General features: G+C 39.0%; 1 protein-coding gene across 1 annotated transcript in view; it reads left to right on the top strand.

Annotated features, from left to right (window-relative positions):
• slx4ip (SLX4 interacting protein) overlaps positions 1–20,349 on the top strand; it is a 126,123-nt gene that overhangs the window by 71,997 nt on the left and 33,777 nt on the right. Inside the window, exon 5 of the mRNA XM_059986219.1 lies at positions 13,436–13,513. Coding sequence (XP_059842202.1) covers positions 13,436–13,513 — 78 coding nt within the window. The remainder of the gene's footprint in view (positions 1–13,435; positions 13,514–20,349) is intronic.

Below are 20,349 nucleotides of genomic sequence, written 5' to 3'. Positions count from 1 at the left end.
CATAATTAGTTTCCGATATGTGAGAATCAACAGCAGTTTGAAGATGTCAGTTGGTGGAACAGATATAGATTGGGCATTGAAGTATTTGGGGGTAAGTTGGCTTTAGGCCCCTTGTGTTAATTTCCTTCTGTTGTTGATATTTAACCCATCACAGAAAATTTCTTTCAGAATCATTTAGGTAGCTGTAGGTTGCATGTCATTGGGGAATTTAATTAAGATATTTTTCAAAGCAAATTACCTGTATATCATAAGAAATCATGCAGACTAAGCCTATAATTAAACAGTGGAAAAAATGATTGCTTACAAGATTTGAAGTTACAAGGAATTTTGTTTGAAGTAGAGCTGATGGAATTGAGGTAGAAAACATCGAGTAATGTAAAGATGTGATCAAGGTTTGGGGAAAAACCTGCAGAAGTTTTAATCTGAGGTGTATGATGCTGATACATACAGTAGCTACACTCAACACATTTTTTCCCTAAGATTTCAAAATGCTCTGGACAACTCTTTTCTTGTGGACTTATTATTAAATTTCATTTTCAATTGTACATTGACTTTGTTTCATCTTGTGTACTGTTTTTTAATTGTTGTATCTTGTAGTTTTCAGAAGTAGAAACATTTGCATATGTGTTGATCAGAAAGAAGAAACTTGACAATGATTTTTGGGTATAATTAAAACAAAAAAGATGTGCCATATCATTTTACACTTCACTATGTAATGAGTAGTGTTTATTCTGTAACTAAATTAATGCTGTATTGTTTAGCCACAAAATTAAATATTATTATATATTTTTTAAAAAGGATTAATTTAATCTTTCCACAAGTGACCGTAACATTGGCTTTTTTTTAGTCTGAGGGAAAAGCCACTATCCAGTCATCAATTTTCCAATTGCTTGAATAATAATTTTCCCAGTCATAGGTTGCACATTTTGAAATCACCAGATTCAATTCTTTTGTAAGTAATGTGTACTTCAGATTCACGTATGTCATGATATTCAATACATTTTTCATCCCTGGATGTTGTGTGTTGGCAGACTTTTTGACCTGTAGTTAATACTGATCGTATTTTAAACTTCCATCCTGATTAACAAAGACAATTGCAGCATTGTGCTGACTGTGGTCATCTAAAAGGGAATGACTGGAGTTCAACCATTCCCTCCTAACTAAAAGTATTGCAGTGAGACTGCTGTGTTAGGTGGGGAATTGATCTCTGTTCTGCAGCCAGTAAGGATTTGAGTCTTTATTCGCTTGAGCATTAAAAACTAAAAAAGCAGGAGGAGGCCACTTACCTTCTTAAGTCTACCTTTTCATTCAGTCAGTTCATATAATGGCTGAACTGCACCAAGCCTCAACTCCTTTACCATTTTCCTATAACCTCAATTCCCAGATCTTTCAAAAATTTACCTACTTTCTCTTTAAATATTCCCTGTGAATTCTCACTATCTTTTACAAGAAAATGTATCTACCTTTCTCCACTTTCACATTCAGTCCTCCAACCTAAGCTCATTAATGCTCCTTATGCATTCCAAATATATACATTAACAGATTGGCTTGTGTACTATGAGCTATACTGAGTGAAGATATTTGCAGTTGCCAAATTTTGGGTGCAATGGGAATAAGACAACCACATTATGTGGTTAACTAGGAAGGCTAGGGCGACCCAAAATTGAGCTGTGGATCTTGGATAAGTCGAAAGTTGACTGTCTGTTGCTCCGTTACAGGCAGTTTGTTCTACAAATAGGACGCTTGAGCATTTGGACTTGCTAGCAGTGGCTTTGGATAAGTGTAGACATTTTGAAGTACAAGAGAAAAGGAATGTTTCATGTCGGGGTGCTGTTAGAAACTATATCTCCTTTTCTAGCTGCATAGCAAAACCAAAAAATGTTTTTACTTACTTTACTGGTGGTATACACTTGTTGGTCTGAATCCAAGTGAATAAAAGGTGAGTGGAGCAGACATCCGATAGATCTATATTCCTAAGAGGTCTTAAAGCTGGTGTTACTCCCTTATTAGATTTTCTGCATATGTTAATGTCTGTTTAATGTGGCTTCCTCAATGCAACTTGAAAATCTGGACCATGGGTATTGTCACCGATCAACTTCCTCTGAGCAGGGAATGGTTTTTAATGCAGACAGTTCCAAGGTCACGTAGTCTCTGAGGACTATTGGTAACCTGAAATTACTTTAAAGTTGGAAATACTCTTGGCTGAGATGGCAAATATTGTACTGGAAGGTTAATTAGCCTCAGATTAGCAACTGCCTTAATTACTTTTAGCTCTTAGTTAGAATTAATCAATTAGTATTGATTTGTTCTACAGATTGAAAACATGCTGGACCACCAGAGTTGCCAGATCACCAAATGCTGATCAGGAGTTTCAATCTGTCCTACAAATTTCAGTATTGGAATAGAAAGAGCACATCTGTTTCTGAACAAACTTTATGAGAAGAATTCCCAGTCAGGAGTTCATTGCAACTTACAATTTTATGCAGAACATGATTTACATATAATTTGTGTACGTTTAGTATTTGAATGGGAATCCTTTTTAACAGAGGTTAATGAAATTTGGGGTAAAATCTGAGGTCATTTAAATGATTGAAATGCAACATTATTATTTACAGATGGACAGCTTTGTAACGTAAAGGACTTTCAAATCCACACATGCTTCTCATTCTCAAGGGAGATTAAAACCAGGAGCAAGACTGATAGCATAGGCCAGCTTCAGCCATCTAGTTGTCACTATGCCATGTTCAGATTTTTAGTTATCAATTAGAGGATGCCAACCAACAATACGCAGGACACTTTTTATCCATGGCAAAGAGCCACAGAAATGAAGTATGGGGAGTGATTAGAATGATAATCTTTCCAGATGTGCAAGATGTTTGAGGTGGTTTTATCAAAGCACATCTGCTTTATTTCTAGAATAACTTAATATCTGACTGCATGAACTCCATTTTAAGAAAAGTGGTTTTAATTTTCAGCCACCACTTCAAGAAAGCAACTTGGATACCTGTCGTGTTTGCACTACTTCATTCTTGTGTAAGATTTTCAGTACCCTGAGGCTGAAACCTGTTTTTATTCATGATGTTATTTAAGTTAATGCTTAGTATACAACTAATAGTTTTAAATCTTGCATGCTAAGCTTATATGACTTTGAAAAAGAATCTGCTGAATTTTGTTTCTGTCATTTCAGCTAAGATGTTTTCAGGAAAACAATGTACCTCCCAAAGTCTGATACGTAGTTCTGAGAAAATATCACTAGTGTCCGTGGTAGAGTTATGCAGGTGCCAGATTCAGTTGGGACAAGAACACCTGCCAAGCTGCTCCAGATAACTCAGCAGCTTTAAGGCATTTTCCCAGGCTCCCAGATGAATGGTCACTAATAGCCGTGGGAGAGGGCTTCCAGTGTCGCATAGTGTACCACATTCTCCACTTGGCAGTGTATGTAGCTGAAGTCTGCTTGGCTGTGATTGCAATTTTTTTAAGAAGTACTGTAGAAATATGTAGCCATGGTTTTTGCTTTATATCTCAAATTATTCTTGAATTCAATAAGCAAAACACAATGATCTAATTTTAAAATGGTAATTTTAAAATGCAAGCAACAGCAGTATCGCCTAAAATGGTGTAACTTGATTACAGTCTGCATATCAGATAAGTATGCTGCTGGAAAAAGGATGAAGGTAGCTGCCAAAAAATGACTCAAAGTAATTGCACATCATTCAGCAGTTGGTGAAGTTATTTTGAAAGTTTACAGGACTTGAAATGCTCAGACTTTCTTGACCACTTCCCACATTCAAGTGGAGACATGTAACTATGCTATCTCCTGGGAAATAAAGACATTCACTGAAAATATTATTACCAAATCCCAGTGTGGTCAGCATTTAAGATTTGTTGGTTAGAGCCATTCTTCATAATTATATTCAGAAATGCATCCTTTATGTTTTCCTGGCTTATTAGTGTAACAAACGATACAGTTTACAGAGTTCTGTTTACCATTGAATAGTGAGATATATAATTTCTTTCTTAACAAATTGGTAACAGCTTTTTATGTTACACATTTTTGAGGTTGCTAACTTGACTGCCTTGAAAGATGTGTAATATTATGTATGATAATAAAATGTAAAATTTCTCTCCTGAAACCACAGTTGCAGGGGCACCTTCTTCTGTCTCTGTAAGTGTTCCTACTATGATTTTTGTTTTGATCATCTTTCTTACTATGATAATTTTCTAAAAATAATTTTGAGGTAACAGAAATTGGTTTGTAGAGATTCTGGGAATTGTTCAATATAGCTTATACTATAAGTATTGATTCCTTATTGGGAAAAATGTCTTATTGGTTGATACAGGTTCAAATTGTAATGAGTGATTGGTGAAAGCCTTTTAAATTCTTCTCTCAGAGTGCTTTTGAAGATGATGAGGTTTGAAGAATCCCTAGGGGCACTACCTCCTTAAATCTCTAAGTTTCTCACATGAATGAGTCTCTTGGGGGAGCAGCTAATAAAATCAGCTACAATAGCTTAACTTCTCCCTTACAGCAGACCAACTTGATAACGTGGCTAGACTTAATTCTGTTTACTTCTCTCAGTGGGATCAACGCTGACTGCCATTATACCCATGAGACTAGAGAGGTTATTAAAGGCTCTGGCCTAGAAATTCGGACATGAAACCTTTCAACATGAAATATTTCAACACAATATGTGTGAACTTTTTTTTCCCCCAAAGTGGAATCTGATTGTGACTCTTTTAGATCAGATCATACCACTCCACACACAGCCAGTTATAGTTAAGATTCATTCTTTCACATCTTTTGTGAACCCTGTCAAATCCTCGTTAAATGATGTTATTTGTCTTTGAACAGTTTTTTTTATCCCGTTATGTATTTGACATGGCAATTGCTTCTTGTTTTCATTTAAAAATATTCAGAACTCTTCTCTCTCTCACCTGGTTTTATTTTTTATATGTAAACTAAATTAAGTTTTTAAATGTTATATTTTTCAGCTAAGTGTCCACTTCATTTTGTTATACTTGTGGGACTTTTGTTTGATGAAGCCATTTAAATACAGTCCAGTGTTTCAACTTAGCAAACTCTAAGCTGAGATTTCCTCTTTACTCCTGTTTTAGAGGACTAAATACATGTTTTAAATATCTATTTAAAGTAATATAATAATTGTATACCTTTTATAAGTATACTTAACATCACAAAATCCTAAAATCACTTGGGGTACAATTCATGGTAAGGAATGAGTTGCACCCATATGTTGCAGATATATAAATAAGATTTGATCTTACCTTGGCAATCGAGTCAGCTAGCTGGATCCTTTGCAGTGAGAACCCATGTATTACGTCTTCACTGTAATGGAATCGTGGTGATGGAGAGGTAGTACAAGCCGCACCTATAAAGGTTAGGTTTCAGCTAGCACACAAAATTTTGGAAGGACTCAGCAGGTCAGGCAGCATCTGTGGAAATGAGTAACTAGTCGATGTTTTGGGCCGAAACCTTTCTTCAGGAAGGGTGAAGAAGCCAGAATAAAAAGGTAGGGAAGGAGGATAGCTAGAAGGTGATAGGTGCAGCTGGTTGGGTAGGAAAGGCAATGGCCTGAAGGAGAAGGAATCTGATAGGAGAAGGAGAGTGGGCCGTGGGAATAAGGGAAGAGGGAAGGGCACCAGGCAGAGGTGATAGGCAAGTGAAGAGAGGAGGTAAAAGGCCAGAGCGGGGAGCAGAAGAAGAGGGAAGGGAGGTGAAGAAGATTACTGGAAGGAGAAATCAATGATCCTGCATCAGGTTGGAGGCTACCTAGGCGGGATGTGAGGTGTTAATTCGCCACCCTGAATGTGGCCTCATCGTGGCAAAAGAAGCAGCCATAAATAGACGTGTTGGAACGGGAATGTGCATTGGAATTGAAATGGCTGGCTATCAAGAAATTCTACTTTTGGCAGATGGAGAAGTGCTTGACAAAGCAATCCCCCAGTTTACGCTGGACCTTTCCAGTGCAGAGGAGGCTGTGTCAAATGCACCAGTTGCAATAGGTAATCCCATCAGATTTGCAGGTGAATTTTGCCTCACTTGGAAGGATTGTTTGGGGTTCCGAATAGAGGTAAGGGAGGAGGTGAACAGGTAGGTATAGCATTTCTGTCGTTTGCAGGGATATGTGCTCCGAGGGAGTTTAGTGGGCAGGGACGAATGGACCAGGAAATCACGGAGGGAGTGACCTCTGTGGAGATCAGAGATGATGGGGAAGTAAAGATGTATTTGGTGGTAAGACCCTGTTGAAGATGGTGGAAGTAACAGAGAGTGATGCAGAGGCTGATGGGTGAGGACAAGAGCAGCAGGAAGAAGGGGTGAATGCAGATGGCTGAGAAATGGAGGAAACGCAAGTGAGAGCAGTATCAATGGTGGAAGAAAGGATACCCTGTTCTTTGAAGAAGGAAGACATTTCTGATATCCTGGAAAGGAAAGCCTCATCCTGAGAACAGATGGAAGACAGGATGGTATGATGATGAGTTATAGTCAAGATAGCCATGTGAATCAGTGGATTTATAAAAGATCTTGGTAGACAGTTTGTCTCCAGAGACCAAGAATGTGGAGAGAAGTGTCAGAAATGGACCAAGTAAAATTAAGGGCAAAGTGGAAATTCAAAGCAAAGTTGATGAGCTCAGCATGGGTACGTGAAGCAGCACCAATGCTGTTGTTGATGTAGTACAGGTAGAGTTAGGGAGCATTATCAGGGAAGGCTTGGAATGTGAACTGTTTTACGTAGCCAACCAAAAGGTTGGCATAGCTGGGGCCTATGCAGGTGCCCGTGGCTACCCTATTGAGTTTAGAAGTTTGAAACCCCTTGAGGTTTCATCTGACTAATCTGTGCCTCCTGTTTTGTGTGGCACTACAAAAGTAGTTAAAAACTAACGATTTCTGAATTGTTTCATTCAAAAAAAAGTGTTCAGTACTCAATTTTTTCTCTTTATTAATAAAACAATATGCAAATTTATTTTTGAGTGTTTTTGTACCTTTTAAATCCCTTATAATTGTTCCTCTCCAGCAGTGATAACTCTCAACAAGATGTTCATGTGATGGCCTTCTTTAAGTGATTAAGAATTAACACACCTTTGACCCTGTTGCTGCACTCCATGAATCAGATCATTGGCATATGTTGTGAAATTTGTTAACTTTGTGGCAGCAGTATAATGTAATGCATGATAAACATCAAAAAACTGAATTACATTTATATTTCTATTAAATAGTTAAAATAAGTAGTGCAAAAGCAGAAATAAAAATAAAAGAGTGAAATAGTGTTCATGGGTTCAATGTCCATTTGGAAATTGAATGGCAGAGTGGAAGCTGTTCCTGAATTGCTGAGTGTGTGCCTTCAGGCTTCTGTACCTCCTTCCCAGTGGTAACAGTGAAAAGAAGGAATGTCCTGGGTGGATGGGGTCCTTAATGATGCATGCTACCATTCTGAGGCACCACTCCTTGAAGATATCTTGGATACTATGAAGGATATGTGCCCTGATGGAGCTGGCTAATTTTACCATTCTGCAGTTTACTTCGATCCTGTGTGGTAGCCCCTCCCCTGTCCCCCACACCAGACAGTGATGCTGCCATTCAGAATGCTCTCCATGGTACAGCTGTAGAAGTTTGAGTGTTTTAGGTGATAAACAAAATCTTCTCAAGCTGCTAATGAAATATATTCACTGTCTTAACCATATAACATATATAACCATATAACAATTACAGCATGGAAATAGGCTATCTCGACCCTTCTAGTCCGTGCCGAACGCTTACTCTCACCTAGTCCCACCTACCTGCACTCAGCCCATAAACCTCCATTCTTTCCTGTCCATATACCTATCCAATTTTACTTTAAATGACAATATCGAACCTGGCTCTACCACTTTTACTGGAAGCTCATTCCACACAGCTACCACACTCTGAGTAAAGAAGTTCCCCCTCGTGTTACCCCTAAACTTCTGCCCCTTAATTCTCAACTCATGTCCTCTTGTTTGAACCTCCCCTACTCTCAATGGAAAAAGCCTATCCACGTCAACTCTATCTATCCCCCTCATAATTTTAAATACCTCTATCAAGTCCCCCCTCAACCTTCTACGCTCCAAAGAATAAAGACCTAACTTGTTCAACCTTTCTCTGTAACTTAGGTGCTGAAGCCCAGGTAACATTCTAGTAAATCTCTTCTGTACTCTCTCTACTTTGTTGATATCTTTGCTATAATTTGGTAACCAGAACTGTACACAGTACTCCAAATTTGGCCTTACCAATGCCTTGTACAATTTTAACATTACATCCCAACTCCTATACTCAATGCTCTGATTTATAAAGGCCAGCATACCAAAAGCTTTCTTCACCACCCTATCCACATGAGATTCCACCTTCAGGGAACTATGCACCATTATTCCTAGATCACTCTGTTCTACTGCATTTCTCAATGCCCTACCATTTACGATGTATGTCCTATTTGGATTATTCCTACCAAAATGTAGCAACTCACACTTAACAGCGTTAAACTCCATCTGCCATCTTTCAGCCCACTCTTCTAAATCTCTCTGCAAGCTTTGAAAACCTACTTCATTATCCACAATGCCACCTATCTTAGTGTCATGTGCATACTTACTAATCCAATTTACCATCCCTTCTTGCCTTCTTTATAGCTGCATCAATATGTTGAGACCAAATTATATATGGATATTGACACCCAGGAACTTGAAGTTGCTCACTCTCTCCACTTCTGATCCCTCTGTGAGGATTGGTTTGTGTTCCCTCATCTTACCCTTTCTGAATTCCATAATCCATTCTTTTATGTTACTGACTCTTGAGTACCAGATTGTTGCTGTGACTACTCAGTTAGCTGGTATATCTTCAACACACTAGCATTAGTCTGCAGTCCGAGAAATAGCAATGAACCATTGACCAAAATTTGGAGATTTCCATGTTTTAATTTGCATTCACATATATGTGAAATTCAGATATTACAGTTGTATATTGAAACCTTATCATTTAAGTCAAGAAGGCCATAATTGTCTATGAATGCTTACAGTCTGCTGACATTTTTTTTTCTTCCTGATGCCAATCACAGTGGTATTTCATTATTTGCATTTGGATCTCAGCTCATCCCTTACCATCATATTTTTATGCCTTGCTATTTAAGACGATCCTTATGCTTTTTACTTCCAGCTTGTATTCTGTATAATAATTAACAAGTAAATCTTGGACAGATTGTTAACACAAACTACACTGCAGATGCTGTGTACAAAGGGTCTCGGCCCGAAACGTTGACTGCTCATTTCAACAGATGCTGCCCGACCTGCTGAGTTCATCCAGCTTTTTTACGTGTTGATTGGACAAATTGTTGCCTGCCCTATTCAGAACTCTGTATCAGAAGATCAGGGTTGGGGGGGGGGGGGGTGGGGGGGGATGGAGTTGCCATTTTGATTCAATTACCATAGAATGAGGTGCATCACCCCACTCCCATTTGATAACAGCCCAAATAATGTATAATATTTTGGATGGCATTTTTGATAATACTTGGCCAGCATTCCTTGGTTTATACTGCAGAGGAACACCTTTATATCAATCAGTAGTTGTTGTTGAAAAGGTGTTGCTAAAAGTTTGGAAAAAGGGGCCTTCTAGGAAGATTTTTAGAGAAAGAGCAACTGACGTAGGCAGAGATGTTATAGAAAGAAATCTCTGATCTTGGATATACTGTTGAAGACATGGTTACTCATGAGTGATGCCTCAGAAACTGGAGTCAGGGCAGACTTCTCAGGGATATATGACTAGAAAAAGCTAAGGTTTTAGATGTTTAAACATGAGGATAAAAATGTTTAAGTGTAAGGTACAATTTTTTTTTAAATGGTATTATTTAACATTAATCATGATCATCAAAGATATTTGGATGTACCATTTTCTTAAAATGGTTGTAATGCTCTAATGTAATTAAACATGTTTTATATGCAGTGAAATTTCATCTTTCTCCACTAAAATGCAGTTGCATAATGTACTTGCGTAAATCTAATGATTTGCATACAGATATCTTTTGTTGTCTTAATTCAACACCAACAACACATCATAAGACTATAAGACCATAAGATATGGGAGTAGAAGTAGGCCATTTGGCCCATAGAGTCTGCTCCGCTATTCAATCATGGGCTGATCCAATTCTTCCAGTCATCCCCATTCCCTTGCCTTCACCCTTTGATGCCCTGGCTAATCAAGAACCTAACTATCTCTGCCTTAAACACACCCAATGACGGCCTCCACAGCCGCTCGTGGTAACAAATTCCACAGATTTACCACCCTGTGAAGTAATTTCTCCATATCTCAGTTCTAAATGGATGTCCTTCAATCTTGAAGTCATGTCCTCTTGTCCTAGAATCCCCTACCATGGGAAATAACTTTGCCATATCTAATCTGTTAAGGCCTTTTAACATTCGGAATGTTTCTATGAGATCCCTCCCATTCTCTTGAACTCCAGGGAATACAGCCCAAGAGCTGCCAGACGTTCCTCATACGGTAATACTTTCATTCCTGGAATCATTCTTGTGAAGCTTCTCTGAACCCTCTCCAATGTCAGTATATCCTTTCTAAAATAAGGAGCCCAAAACTGCACACAGTACTCCAAGTGTGGTCTCACAAGTCACTTATAGAGCCTCAGCATCCCATCCCTGCTCTTGTGGTCTATACCTCAAGAAATGAATGTCAACGTTGCATTTGCCTTCTTCACAATTGACTCAACCGGGAGGTTAACCTTTAGGGTATCTTACACAAGGACTCCCAAGCCCCTTTGCATCTCTGCAATTTGAATTCTCTCCCCATCTAAATGATAGACTGCCCATTTATTTCTTCCACCAAAGTGCATGACCATACACTTTCCAACATTGTATTTCATTTGCCACTTCTTTGTCCATTCCCCTAAGCTATCTAAGTCTCTCTGCAGGCTCTCTATTTCCTCAATGCTATCCACTCTTCCACCTATCTTTGTATCAGCTGCAGATTTAGCCACAAATCCATTAGTACTGTAGTCCAAATCATTGACATACATTGTAAAAAGCAGCAGTCCCAACACTGAACCCTGTAGAACTTGTTAACCAGCAGCCAGCCAGCATAGGATCCCTTTATTCCTAATCTCTGTTTACAGCCAGCCAGTGCTCCACCCATGCTAGTAACTTCTCTGTAATACCATAGGCTCTTATCTTGCTAAGTAGCTGCATGTGCGGCACCTTGTCAAAAGTCTACTGAAAATCCAAGTACATCACGTCTACTGCATCCCTTTTGTCTACCCTGCTTGTAATTTCCTCAAAAAACTGTAGTAGATTTGTCAGGCAGGATTTTCCTTTCAGGAAACCATGCTGGCTTTGGCCTATCTTGTTGTATGCCTCCAGGTACACTGTAAACTCATCCCTAACAATCGATTCCAAAAAGTTCCCAAGCACTAATGTCAGGCTAACAGGATAGTTTCCTTTCTGCTGCCTCCCACCCTTCTTAAATAGCAGAGTAACATTTGCAATTTTCCAGTCATCTAGTACAATGACAGAATCTATTGATTCTTGAAAGATCATTGTTAATGCTTCCACAATCTCTCCAGCTACTTTCTTCAGAGCCCGATGGTGCATTCCATCAGGTCCAGGAGATTTACATTAAGCTTCCTCAGCACCTACTCAGTCGTAATTTTCACTGCACAAACTTCATTTCCCTGACACTCTTGAATGTCTGGTATACTGCAGACATCTTCCACTGTGAAGACTGATGCAAAATACGTATTCAGTTCCTCTGCCATCTCAGCATCTCTCATTACAATATCTCTAGTGTCATTTTGCATTGGTCCTATATCTACCCTTGGCTCTCTTTTACCCTTTCTATACTTAAAAAAGCTTTTAGTATCTTCTTTGATATTAGTCACCAGCTTCCTTTCATAATTCATCTTTTCCTTCCTAATGGCGTTCTTAGTTTCCTTCTGCAAGCTTTTATGATCTCTTGAATTCCAGCACTGACCTGGTTTTCCCAATCCACTTTCATGTTAAAAGCCCCAGTGATTATCATGTAGCTATTGCAACTTTTCTCCCCTTATTGAATTAATGCCTTATTTTTCTCTGTGAACTTCAATGACAATTTGTTAACAAATGTAAGAATCTCATCTTATGGTTGTCTGTCACAAGAATGGGAAAAGGATTTTCAGTCTTCTGTTTGTGCTAAGCAAAACAGCTGGGGCAAGCATTTGAATATGGTATGCTGTCCCTATGTCTTTTGATGAAAAAAACTACTGCATATTAGAATATAATCTCTGAAAGGCAGAGCTTCCGTACCATTTGATGGAGAAGAATTTGGTAATGAATGGATATTAGCATCATTTTGTCCTCTTCAAAGAACAACATTTTTTAATGTGTTGTTACGTATCCCGTAACTGGATAACTTACCAGCAAAGATAGACAGGTCCGTTGAAGTCTGATGTCACTGTTCTCAAACGTTTTTATTTATAAAGGGGCACAAAAGTAAGGTTAATACAAACATTCAGATAGTGCACATCGTCAATACCCAATCTAAAGCACGGGTATAGTAATAATCATCATTAAGAAGTGAGCTCTACTGTTGTCTAGGGGTTAATAGATTGTCCGTTGGAAATATAAAAGTCACTCAGAAGTCTGCAGGCTTCAAATCGCTGGGTTTCACGTGGGGCGACCGAGAGAGAGAGATTGGGGGAGAAGAGAAAAAAAACTTGCCGGGTCTTTATGAAGCTTCCGTGAAATCGGGGGAGCGTTGGTTCCCTCTCCCCGATGTTAGTTAAAAGCGGTTTTCCGTGAGTCCAGCCACAAATTCCAATCCTGGAATCTAACGCACGTGGCTTTCTTCAAAATGGCTTCCCGCTACTGCGGGATCACTCTCGTGTCTTCTTGGTGCGTCTGAAGGGGCTGTCCCCCTGAGACACCTCCTTTATACTTCCTCACGGGGTCGCAGGTGTCAATCAGGTTGGGATGATGCAATCTCTCTCTCAACCAGCCCACCTTGCCCGAGGGCTTTTCACGTGGTCTCCATGAGACAATAGTCACTGTCGCCTTAGTTTGCATCCCGGGTGGAACGTGCTCTTCGGCACATTTCTCTCTCTCTCCCACTTCCTGGGTCTACTGACCCCCCCTCAACGGGTGCTCTTGCGATTCTCACAAAGGAGGGGGCTGGGATCATAACAGTGTGAGTTAGGATAACTTCACCCACCTACTGCAATGCACCCATCCCCAAACCCTGTTGTCATTACCGTAAGCCGGATGTCAATAAGTCTGCCATTTCTACTGATCGTGTATCCCTATATTTGGAATGCCTCACTAAACTTGTTGCATTCCAGTCATACATACAAATAGAAACATGTAATAAGCATGTGATCATTTGTTCAAATGAAAATATATTTTCAAGGTGCACTAATTTGCATAATTTATTTTGTAGGTCAAAATTTCCGTATTGCAGCTTATTTCATGAAGAGGCATGCAAACTTAAGATGTGTCACAGAACAGAAGTTATGTGGTAGGTACTCATCTTGGAATGGTTAAAAGCTAAATCACTTTTAAAAACCCCAAAATATGTATTACTTTCATGCTTTTACCTTTAAGATTGAAAAAAATAGTTATTCTTGAAAGAATAGTTTTTGTAATCATCTTCAATCATTGTTTTTCCTAATATATTTAATGTATTTTACATAATATTATATTCTCCTTGTAGTTTTGACACAATGGAAGGAAAAGGAATAACTTCAAGAACATAATAAACTATAAAGAAATGGAAAGGATAACCATTGAATAAAATGCCATTTTGGTGATAGCAGTGCAGACAACATCAAAACATGGCTCTGTATGGAAATAAGAATTGGTTCAGAGCAACCCAATAAACTGGAGGACCACCATTTAGAGGCACAAATAACAATTTTGAGGGAAGGTGCAGCTCAGGTTTAGGCAGAAGCCCAACCAGGCTAGGTTTTAAAAGACTTAACGTACTCATCACTACAAAAGCTGATGCCAGATTACCAACAATTTTTTACAAAAATTGCTGAAAGCTTGCAGTTAATATTTTAGATTAAAGGCCTATCAGCAAAACTGGAGAAGAGAGAAAGCAAATTTATTTGAAGTTACAGGGATGACGTGCATGGGATGGGTAAGATGAGGAAAATATAGGATGAGATCATGTTTGTATTGGGGTGAGCTATTGAATTAAACCACTGATAGATTAGTGAGAGCAATAAGAGAGAGATAACACAAACTATGAAGCTATGATATAATGCCAGTGGGGAGAGAGAGAATAAAAGAATGTAAAAGCTGCTAGTTATAAAGCTGTAAGGAATACTAAGCAGAAACAAGAAAAAAACCTGCAGATGCTGGAAATCCAAGCAACACATACAAAATCCTGGAGGAACTCAACAGACCCACTACCAAGCATATTTCCCTCCACCCCCTCCCCCCCACCCCCCACCCACCCACTTTCTGCTTTCCGCAGGGATTGCTCCCTATGCTTTTTCCTTGTCCATTTGTTCCAATCCCACTGATGTCTGGCAGTAAAAGTGGGATTTCCCAGTGGCTATCCATTTTAACTCCAGTTCCCATTCCCATTTCAACATGGCAGTCCATGGCCTCTTCTATTGCCACGATAAGGCCACAATCAGGCTGGAAGAGCAACAGCTTATTTTCCTTCTGGGTAGCCACCATCCTGATGGCACGAGCTTTGCTTTCTTGAATTTCTGGTAATGGCATCTCTCTTCCCCCCCCCCCCAAACTTACTATTCCCCATTCCCATTTCCCTCTCTCACCTTATCTTCTTATCTACTCATCACCTCCTTCTGGTGATCCTCCACCTTCCCTTTCTTCCATGTCCTCTCCTATCAGATTCCCCCTAGTGCAGTCTTTATCTCTTTCACCAATTGACTTCCCTGCTTTTTACTTCACCCCTCCCCCCTGTTTCACCTATCATCTTCTATCTTGTACGTCTTCCTCCCCTCCCCCACCATCTAGCTCTGACTTCTCACTTTTTTTCTGCAGTTCTGCTGAAGAGTTTCAGCCCAAAACGTCAAATGTTTTACTCTTTTCCATAGCTGCTGCTTGGCCTGTTGAGCTCCTCCAACGCTTTGTATGTGCTGCTAGAAATGCTAAGCAGATTAGGTTATACTAATGAAGAATGAAGGCTGAGACAGTATTATAAAGGAAAGACTGACAGAACTGGATACTTTTGATGTAGGGTGCAAGTTATTTGAAATTATTAAATTCATTATTGAGTCCAGAAAGATGCAGCTTGCCCAAATAGAACATCAGGTGCTGTTCAATGAGCTTACATTGTCGCAGTGTAGGAGGCCATGAAAGGATAGGTTAGAGCGAATAGCCTGCTAAGCTGAGAAGGGTCTGTTTATCCTTGCTGTTTGGTTTCTGTCCAATAATCAATTCCAATTTAATTCAGTATATTATCCCCCAGTTTTGTGTGCTCTAGCCTTGTTGACTGATCTGTTCAGTAAGATCCCACTTCAGATGTTGGTCAACAAGATTAGAGCACACAAAATTTGTTTGTTTGGATTTTCAGAAGGCCTTTGACAAGATGCTGCACGTGAGGTTGCTTTACAAGAGCCTATGGCAGGGGTCAGCAACCTTTACCACTGAAAGAGCCACTTGGACCCGTTTCCCACAGAAAAGAAAACACTGGGAGCCGCAAAACCTGTTTGACATTTAAAATGAAATAACACTGCATACAACGTTTTGTTTTGCCTTTATGCTATGTATTTATGTTGCATTTATGAAATTGATGAACTCCTGCAGAGAAAACGAAATTACATTTATGCATGCAACAAAAACATTTTGAACTCCAAAAAAAAGACGTTGGGTTGAAGGTTACTTTGAAGTAAAATACTCAACGTTTATTTGAGTCCTTCTTGTATTTATGAAAAACGCCAAACTTAAATTTGCCGCCAGCAGCAAACCAAAAATAACGTCAGCCAGCTGTCAACCTGAAAAATAAAAGGACTATTTCACTGAACAATGAAAACATATGAATATACGTAAAATAATAGGCAATTAAAATATTTATCATACTTGGTCAGGTTGACTCACACCTGACAATGCAGTCGTATTCAGTAGGGATGGATCGATGCTTAGGGGAGTGACCGGGAAGGATAATGTGTTTTTTTTCCTCTCTGAACTCACAGAAGCGTTTCCCAAACGATGTTTGCATTGCGATGATTGCAGAATGTAAATACTCCGAATTTATCATGTCGTGACCTTGTTTGAACTCTCTCAAATTGGGGAAGTGAGACGATGTGCCTTTCTGTAAATCTCTGGCAAGCACTGTCAACTTGCGCTCGAATGCCAAAACATCCTCCAACATGTGCAGGGCTGTACGTCCTTTCCCCTGAAGAGCTGTGTTCAGCGTGTTCAGGTGCGCTGTCATGTCTACCATGAAGTGTAGCTTTTCCAGCCAGTCTGGCTGTTCCAGCTCAGGAAAGGTGAGCCCTTTGCTGCCCAGGAAAGTTTTCACTTCTTCCAGACACGCGACAAAGCGTTTCAGCACCTCCCCTCTGGACAGCCAGCGATAAAAACACGTTGTAGCGGTGTGCTACACGCAGTCAGTAAACTGCAGTCAAAGATAGCTTTATTCGAACTAAACAGCCTTGCTTTTAAGCCTCCCTCAACCCGCCCCCCATGGGCGCGGATGCTGCAAAAGACACGTACTCACAAACTCCCGTAGGCTATCTCCCTTAGCATGAATGCTGGCTAATTGTGAGCCGGTTCGGATGTGTCAGGAAATGGGTCGCCACAACGTCTTATTTAGATTGTACAAGATCACCATAATCTTCAAATTTAGAATTACATTTCAAAAACAAACAAACTAACATAAAATACATTTTAATTAAATACTGACCAATTATTTCCCAAAGCAACAGGGAGCCGCAGTACAGACTTAAAAGAGCCACCTGTGGCTCCAGAGCCGCGGGTTGCCGACCCCCGGCCTATGGTATTACAGGAAAGATGCAAGCATGAATAGATTTGCTGACTGACAGGAAGCAAAAAAAAAGTGGAAATAAAGGGGCCTTTACAGGTTGGTTATTGGTGACTAATGGCATTCCACAGGTGTCAGTATTGGGACCACTTCTTTTTACATTATATGCCAATTATTTGGATAACAGAATTAATAGTTTTGTGGTCAAATTTGCAGACAATACAAAAATAGATGAAGGGGAGGTAGTGTTGAGGAAGCAGGAAGTCCACAGAAGAAGGACTTAGACAGATTGGGAGAATGGTCATGCACTTTTGGTAGAAGGAATAAAGGCATAGACTATTTTCTAAATGAGGAGAAAATTCAAAATTGTAGGTGCTAAGAGACTTGGGAATTTTCATGCAGGATTCCCTAAAAGTTAACTTACGGGTTGGGCCTGTGGTAAGGAGGGCAAATGCAATGTCAGCATTTATCTTGATAGGATGAGAATATAAAAGCAAGGATATAATGCTAATGCTTTATAAGGCAATGGTCAGACTGTATTTTAAGTATTGTGAGTAATGTTGGTCCCGTTATCTCAGAAAGAACGGGGGGGGGAGGGGGGAGGCAGGGGAATCTCCCTGAAACCTATCAAATATTGAGTGACCTAGATAGAGTGGATGTGGGGAGGATGTTTCCTATAGTGGGTGAGTCTTGGACCAAAGGGCATAGCCTCAGAATAGAGGGATATCCACTTAGAACAGAGATGAGGAGGAATTTTAGTCAGAGGGTAGTGAAACTATGGAATTCATTGCTGCAGATGGGAGGCCAAGTCATTAGGTTTATTTAAAGCGAAGGTTGACATGTTTTTGATTAGTCTGGGCTTCAAAGGTTACAGGAAGAAGGCAGGAGAATGGGGTTGAGAAGGATAATAAATCAGCCACGATGGAATGAGGGAGCAGACTTAATGGGCCGAATGGCCTATCTCTGCTTCTATGTTTTATGGTCTGGTGAATCCTTTCAATCAGAAGTTCTGACTTGTTATTGAAGAAAAAGTGTTCTTTTTCAGTCTGTTTAAGGCATTTTAAACATTAACCAACACTCTAATTTTACTTGAAATAATTCCCATAGAAAGCTTAAAATACAACATGATCCAAATTTATACCACTAGCCCAAAGCAGTTAGGGGGTAAACATCATGGTATGCAAAAGATAGCTTGTAGAATGATGAACCTCATAATGATAAGCAATTTTAATTTCTTACTCATTTTCAATATTTCACATACTGTGGGAGTAGAACTGAGCAGTTCAAGAGGAGGATGGCCTGCTTCCTTAGTTACAACAGACCCAATGAAATACAGATTATTCTTGGCTCAAGACTCCCAGACAGCATCTGGTAAAAGAATACTTTTTTTCTGATGTAGCAAGCTGAACAGCAGCATTCAACTCCAAATGGTCTAATTCTGCTCCTTGGTCATTGTAAATTGTCCTGTGATTAGGTTAGGTTTAATTAGGGTTTATTAGGGCAGTATGGCTCAAAGGGCCAGAAGGGCCTATTCTGTGCTGCACCACAAAATAAATAAATAAATAAATAAACAGATAAATAAATAAATAAATAGATAGATAGATAGATAGATAAATAAGGAGTTTGAAAAAGGTGGGAAAATGGCTTTTGGTGTACGGTACTTTAAGTGTTTTCACATAAATTGATAAAGCAAAGTTCAACAGTAAAGTAAAATTTGGATCCATTTATTCGAAAGTGGGATGACAGTAGGAAATGTAGTAGTTATATATATAAAGGTTTTACACAGTGTGCTTAGAACTGTAATCTCAACGAATATGCTGCACTACTTGATCGGATCTGATTCACTGAATGGAGAAAGTAGGGCCTAAAAGTACAAATGGGAACCAGTGAGCAGAATTATAAGGTTCAGTGCAAGAACAATAAAAAGAAGAGTAAAAAGAGAGCAAGGGCACTTGACTAAAAGAAAGTAAATTAGAACAAAATGAATCAAGGATCTTGCTCATATTATCAAAAAGCACACCTTTGCAAATAAACTTTGCAAATAAACAAACAACATCTACTGACCCTCCTTTGTCTATCCTGCTTGTTATTTCCTCAAAGAATTCCAACAGCTTTATTAGGCAAGATTTCCCCTGAAGGAAACTACATTGTCTTTCTATCCCAAGTATGTCAAAACGCAAGCCTTAATAATGGACTTCAACATCTTCCCAACCACTGAAATCAGGCTAACTGGCCTATAATTTCCTTTTTTCTGCCTCCATTCCTTTTTAAAGAGTGGAGTGACATTTAAAGAAATTACACCATTTTCTGAAATGAAGTGAACTCTTTGTCATATTCTGACAATGAAATATCTGTTTGTATGGAAATGTAAGGATGGTGGAAATGTTATAAATTCCCATCAAATACGTAGCCTAACTGAGAAAACTGATGCTAAATAATCTATGTAGTTGTTATTCTAAAACAACAACTTGCAAATGATTAGCAGTTTTTGACAACATGATTGTTGTCAAATGATATTTGATGCCGTGTATTAGGAAGATGAATAATAAAACCAGGTGAATTTAAGGAATGTCTTAAAGGAATAGAGAACTAGACAGATTTCAGGAGTGAATTACAGAGTTTAGAGTTGAGGTAAATATTTGAGTTCTCAAGATTCATACTGGAAGAATGGAAAGATCTTTGGAAAGAGACAAAGGTTGCTGGAAATTGATTAAAAGTGGAAAGGTGTAGGATTAGTGCTGGTTGGTGTTGCTGATCTGGAGAAAGTCAGTAAAATGGAGAGGATTAAGACTGAGGCATCACAAGCGGAAACAAAGTGCTACATTTATTTTGCATGCCTTTTATCATTGGCTAGTTCTACAAGAATTTTTTTCCCTTTCCTCTTTCCCCCCTTAATGATCATAATTATGCTTCAGGATTGAAAATTACTTTTAGCAACCAAGACTTTGAGACAGAGTTTGCACATCTTAATTTAAAGCTGCTTTTAAAGATTAGTATGGTGCATTGGAGAAGCATAATTTTGCAAATACCTATAAATAAGTCCAAATATGGCCTCTATGCATTAACGATCATACTCGAGATCTTTGATAAAATTGGTACACACAGTATGATGGTTAATTATTTTATAACAGTACATTTTATTAAAGGTGATGTCATATTACTTTCTGACTGGTAAAATAATTTGTTATTTCAAGATACAGCAATGTGATTTTAAGTCTTTCCTTAAAATATAATGTGCCCGTTTTTGATTTTTAATACAAATACTTAAAAACAAAGGTCTTCGTCAGTTTATGAATGCATAACTTGTGTATAGCTTGGATGTATGAACAAGCATTTGAGAGATGGGGGAGATGTTTGCAGGTTGATGCCCTGCTGCAGGCATCTTCCACCAT

The sequence above is a fragment of the Hypanus sabinus genome, chromosome 12 (genome assembly GCF_030144855.1).
Source record: "Hypanus sabinus isolate sHypSab1 chromosome 12, sHypSab1.hap1, whole genome shotgun sequence".
Lineage (NCBI taxonomy): Eukaryota > Metazoa > Chordata > Chondrichthyes > Myliobatiformes > Dasyatidae > Hypanus > Hypanus sabinus.
This window is presented reverse-complemented; position numbering and strand designations above follow the sequence as displayed.